Here is a 5,816-nt window from a genome sequence, read left to right on the forward strand (position 1 = left end):
ACATTGGTTTAAGTATAAATGTAGCAGTCACTTTAGATGTTGATTGAACTTTTGATTTTGATAATAACGCTGTATCGACGATTAAAACGATCATGACATATAAAAACTCTATTGGCTGATGACGTTTCTATTGCTTTATCGTCGGCAGCTGTCCCATAAGGCTGCGATACGAAGATAGAGATTAAATACATGCTTCAGGGTAGTGTACCCTGTATTTAATATTCTGTAAAAGTAGTAGCTTGACTCCAAGCTAAGACACTCAATAATGAACGTTTTCTTTACTTGACAGAGGGCTTTATTTGAAATATTTTTTATCTATATACTTCCAAATGGTCTAACTGAAATAAGTCTTACAGGTTTGGATTAAAAGCCTTGTTTTTGATTCAAATTTATTTAAAATAATTTATTTTTTCTACTGTTTTTAAATTTGTTTTGGTATTATTTAAAATTTATTTAATAAAAGGACTCCAAACTTTTTCAAGAATTTAACAACACAGGGTTGGGCATCCAAATATGTGTATGATGGTCCAATCCCAGGGTATCTAGTGGTCACGATCTCTCAATTAAACCACTCTTTCTTGTTGAAGCTTGTGATCCGTTTAACGTGGCAAGGGAATTTTAGTTGCTTGGAGAGGCTCGTTGCTTTCGGATTGCCAAGATTCTGTTCAGTGTTATATAAAACCGTGCTCATGGTAGAGTTTGCGCCTGCACCAATAATTAAATAAAATATCAGGCAAGTATTTTAAAAATTTGTATTATCTATTAAGTAATTTTTGCTGTGGACAGTATAATTGTGACGTCGATTTAGTGCTGGTAGCCGGTTCTCTGCATGTGACTAGAGGAACCTGTTTTGGATACATTTTCGGCCGTAGTTGTTAAATGTTTGGACACGTGGAGTCCATATGATTAGAAATATATAAGTAAATATTTGTTAAGTTGACTGTTTGGTAAATTAAGATTGAGAGCTTATTCGCACTCAAACTAAGTTTGCTCATTCTTTTTAGAAGTACTCTTATCTTTGGTGACAAAATGTAAATTTACATTTTGTAACTTGTTATCATTGAATGTTTAATCTAATTGATTCACCTTAGCAAAATCTAAAGCACTAAATATTTTAATAAAGAACAATATATATATTGCGTTTTTCAACTTATTTTACCCAGTACTTTTACAGTTTACAAATTTAAAATGAAGTTATCTTTAAATGGAATGGAGTTAAGAAAGATCTATTAATTAATGTTTAAACTTAGCAAAAATATTATTAAACTTTTCTTTTTATATGTTTTATATTTGAATTAAGCATTATTAACAATATATAGTTAAAAATGTAGTGAGTTATATATGCTGTTAGCCACTGTAACATATATGTAGCATAATAATTTTAGCAGTGCGTTTCATATGCGATTGTATTGCTAGTTTACTACTGACATTTTAAAAATGTAATAATTCTCTGTGTTATCTGTTGGGATGCTGATTTTATTTTTATTTGTTATGTTTTGTTAATATGTTTGTTATATATATAGTGCTAATAATTGAATTTAATATCATTTTAAGCTGCACTAAATTTATATGAAAGGTAATTCATATTTATCAACAGACCAGCAAAATGGGCGATGCAATCGAAGCGGAGAATCAGCAGCAGCCGATAATTAAGAACTACAACAATAAGAGAAGCAATAAAAGCCCTAAGATCCTTTCTGACTTAAACCGGCCGATTAAACCGACGCCACTGGGTGAGCAATCACGTGCTGTTCGTCGACAGGCTTTCATGGTTATACTTGCCAATATCGGCGTACTATCAAGTGGCATGTCCCTGGCAATTCCCACAGTCATACTGCATCAGTTGGAAAGTAAAGATGAGTCAGTATATTTGAGTCACGCACAGGCTTCCTGGTTTGCAGCTATTAACACTTTGTCGTGTCCGTTGGGCGGCCTATTATCGGGTGCATTGCTGGATAGGATTGGTCGCAAACGTACGCTCTACGTACTGAATGTTTTAGGTATAACAGCCTGGATACTGCTTGCCACAGCGAGTGTAACAAATTCTGAGTCTTTTTATCGGCAGTTGCTCCTGTCCCGTTTTATAATTGGTAAGTCTTACTAAAATTCTTATTTTCTGTCATTTTTTAACTCGATTTAAATTTTTAAATTTTAAACTTTTGTAATAATAACTAAAAACATACTTAGAAATAAAAATTAAATGTAAAATTTGGGCTTTAGAGATTATTACAACCCTAACGTTTTTTTTTTGCGGTTAAAAATACGAGCTGATGAATAAATACTATTTCTGGCAGGTATTGTCATGGGGCTAGCCAGTGCACCGGCGGGTGTTTATGCGGCTGAGATAAGTCTGCCCAAATTACGTGGTATCCTAATATTGGGCACATCTATATCTGTGGCATTGGGCATAACAGTACTTTATAGCATCGGTTTCTTCATACGGAATGATTTTCGACTGATTGCGCTCATTTGCGCTGGCTATCAGATAACTGCACTTCTTTGTGTGCTACCTCTTCAAGAGTCGCACAGTTGGTTGTTGTCCAAGAAACGTGTGGAGGATGCCAAAAAGTCACTTAACTTTTTCCGGGGTCTTGACAAGTCACGTAAGTGCGATTATTCAATGAAGTTAATATTCCTTTTTAACGCTTTATGCAATATATAGCATACATCACACATCCGGAAGTTTTGGAGGAGTTTAATTCTTTGGAGAAATCGCTAAATCTGCGTGAAGGTGAAAGAAAACCCTCATTCCTGAGCTGTCTGCGCTTGCCGGAGGTATATAAACCTCTGATCATATTGATGGGACTATTTGCTTTTCAGCAGCTGTCGGGAATTTTTGTAGTCGTTGTTTATGCCGTGCAAATTTTAAGAGATGCGGATAACTCAATTGATGCATTTTTGTGTGCCGTAATTATTGGAACAGCAAGAGTGGTGACAACCTGTCCCATGGGTATTGTATTGGAGAAGTGGGGCCGCCGTCGTGCTGGGATCATTTCAACTCTGGGTATGGGCATCTCCATGCTGCTACTGGCTGGTTGCAGCTGGCTCAAGGCTCTTCAAAGCATACCATATCTATCAGTCGTTGCTCTTGTGAGCTTCATCGTGCTCAGCACGCTTGGATTGTACACGCTGCCATTTTTCATGATCTCGGAACTGTTCCCGCAAAAGGTGCGTGGTCCAGCTTCGGGGCTCACTGTGGCCGTGGGCATGTTTTTCGCCTTTCTGTGCATCAAAACGTATCCGGAGATGAAAGCGGCCATTGGCTTGGGCCGCTCTTTTGTCTTTTTTAGCACTATGTCTTTCCTGGCAACGTTATTCATCTATTGGACATTACCGGAGACTCGCCGGCGCACTTTGCTTGAAATCGAGGAGCAATTTCGCAGTGAAAAGCGCCGCGAAGCGCCGACCGAACTTGAACTGCAAAATGTCCTTGCGCACTAAAATAAGGTGGGAATGAATAAATTCAAAACGTTAGAGTTTTTTACTGTGATGATATACAAAATCTTTTATAATTAAATAAATACATAAATTCTAACTTATAGTCAACTACAAATGTCACATATACAGTTCTCAATTCATTTAATTAATTAAGTTTTAAAATAAAATAAATAAATAAATTCAAAAAATATATTATTCGGTTGAGCATACTTTTAATCAAAAAAGTTTTGAAAGATTCTTACAAAAATTATAATAAATTTTAATTTACTTTTTTCTTAATCACAACTTGCTATTAATTTTGATATTAATCTAGTGGGCCGGTGCTACAGTCGAGCATACTCGACTGTCGGAGACCCCATACTTACTATGGCAAAAACTAATAATGTAAAAAATTAAAAAATAATTAGCTAACTTAAATGTATATTCTATCAGATTGATTACGATATCTCATAAAACATAAAAGATTTATATACTAAGACTTGATTTTCACCCGATCGGTCCTATGAAAGCTATATGATATAGTGATCTGATTTGAACCAACTTTGGACAGGATATATTAAACCAAGTTATATGCTTATTGTATCAGTTTGATTACGATATCTCATAAAACAAAAAAGTTTTTTATACTGAGACTTGATTTTCGACCGATTGTTTCTATGGGCGCTATATGATATAGTGGTACGATTCGAACCAACTTTGGACAGGACATATAAAACGAAGTTTAGTGCATATTCTATCAGTTTGGATACGATATCTCATAAAACAAAATATTTTTCTTTCTAAGACTTGATTTACGCCCGATCGGTCCTATGACACCTATATGATATAGTGGTGCAATTTGAACCAACTTTGGACAGGATGTACAGGAAACCAAGTTATATGCTAATTGCATCAGTTTGGCTACAATATCTCATTAAAAAAGTTTTTCATACTAAAACTTGATATTCGGCCGATTGTTCCTATAGGCGCTATATGATATAGTGGTCCAATTAAAAAAAGAAACAAACTTGATCTGCCTGCAATATTGAGGAATCTACATACCAAATTTGGTGTCACTAGCTTTTAAATTGTTTTTATAATTTGAATATGAAATATGAAATTTTTTTTTTTCAATTTGTGAGCGATATAGGGGGCGTGGCCGAATTTTGAAATAAACTTGATCTGCTTGCAATATAAAGGAACCTGCATACCAAGTTTGGTGTCTCCAGCTATTGATGCTGATCAAGAATATATATACTTTATGGGGTCTGCCACGCCTCCTTCTGCCTGTTACGCACATATTCGTTAAAACAAACCCAATAGACCCCTGTACTTTTTTTTCAAGTACGGGGTCTAAAAATGTCAGATTTTTTTGCTTATTCCCTTATTATGGTCACTGATAAAAGATATATTAAACTATTTTTATTATTTAAAGTTTAGCTAAAAACTTAAAGTTTAGATATAAAAAAGATAAATTAAAAAATTGTTATCCTTAATTATGACTTATGACACCTACATTTACTTTAATTTAAACATAACTTTAATTTTAACTCTTGAACAGAAAAAATCATTCTAAAATTCAAGTTTAAAATTCTTGATTTTAGCACGAGTTTTTTAAGTATGTATGCAGGATATTATTGTTAAATTAAGATAATAAGTTGATAAAATGGCAACGATATTAAAAAGTCAACATTAAACAAGGGGGCTCCGCCCCTGCTCGCTTCGCTCGTTTGTGAGGAATCGGAAATATTAATATTTAAAATTATTATTTTCCGACTATATTAAAAATTGTGACGTCATAAGGAATTTTGCCAAAAATACATATTTATATATTAACACAATTATATTTTAATCTAATTGTATATTTGTATATACATAAATTATACATCAACAATTTCGTTACATGATATCGATATTACTTTTTCAGATCGCTCGATTCTTACTCGGTACCCAAAAAAAAAAGTGGGTACTATTTCGTACTGTCTTTGTCCGCGTCTTGCATATAAACGTATACATTCTGTCTCGCTCGCACGTTCAACTTTCCATGCAAATGTAGTTATTGAAGTATTGAATTAAATGTAATTTCGAAATGTCTTCTCTATTTATGGGTCAATCGCTTTGAAATTTTAAGGGTCGTTTAATAGACATACTTCCTACCAGATTGTTCTGTTAAGGAGTGATATCCTAAAAATTGCGCCTGTAAATCGTTTTGTGCGATTTGTGGGTGGGGGGGGGCAACCAAAATTGGAAACAAACTTGACCTCCGTATGGTATCCAGGAACCTACATAAAAAATTTGAAGTCTCTAGCTCTTATAGACTCTGAGATCGACGCGTTCAAACAGACGGACAGACAGACGGACAGGGCTAGATCGACTCGGCTGTTGATCCTGATCCTCCT

The 5,816-nt window shown here is 34.5% G+C and overlaps 1 protein-coding gene across 2 annotated transcripts; it reads left to right on the forward strand.

The window, feature by feature from the left end:
- The first annotated feature begins 595 nt into the window (after positions 1 to 595).
- On the forward strand, positions 596 to 3,553 carry LOC117785137 (facilitated trehalose transporter Tret1). Of its 2 annotated transcripts, none has more exons than XM_034623039.1 (4): positions 596 to 733; positions 1,577 to 2,090; positions 2,295 to 2,603; positions 2,663 to 3,553. In XM_034623039.1, the coding sequence occupies exons 2-4, from the start codon at positions 1,607 to 1,609 to the stop codon at positions 3,439 to 3,441; spliced, it is 1,572 nt and encodes a 523-aa protein (XP_034478930.1). In that variant the 5' UTR covers positions 596 to 733; positions 1,577 to 1,606; the 3' UTR covers positions 3,442 to 3,553. The 2 variants fall into 2 exon arrangements, with proteins under 2 accessions (XP_034478930.1, XP_034478931.1); XM_034623040.1 differs by having other exon boundaries at positions 598 to 733; positions 1,598 to 2,090.
- The last annotated feature ends 2,263 nt before the right edge of the window (positions 3,554 to 5,816 follow it).

This window comes from Drosophila innubila, assembly GCF_004354385.1.
Source record: "Drosophila innubila isolate TH190305 chromosome 2R unlocalized genomic scaffold, UK_Dinn_1.0 1_C_2R, whole genome shotgun sequence".
In the NCBI taxonomy this organism is placed as follows: domain Eukaryota; kingdom Metazoa; phylum Arthropoda; class Insecta; order Diptera; family Drosophilidae; genus Drosophila; species Drosophila innubila.

Coding starts and splice junctions, on each gene's coding strand:
- LOC117785137 (XM_034623039.1), top strand. CDS start 1,607: ATGGGCGATGCAATCGAAGCGGAGAATCAGCAGCAGCCGATAATTAAG. Junction 2,091..2,294: donor CCTGTCCCGTTTTATAATTG/GTAAGTCTTACT, acceptor TATTTCTGGCAG/GTATTGTCATGGGGCTAGCC. Junction 2,604..2,662: donor CCGGGGTCTTGACAAGTCAC/GTAAGTGCGATT, acceptor TGCAATATATAG/CATACATCACACATCCGGAA.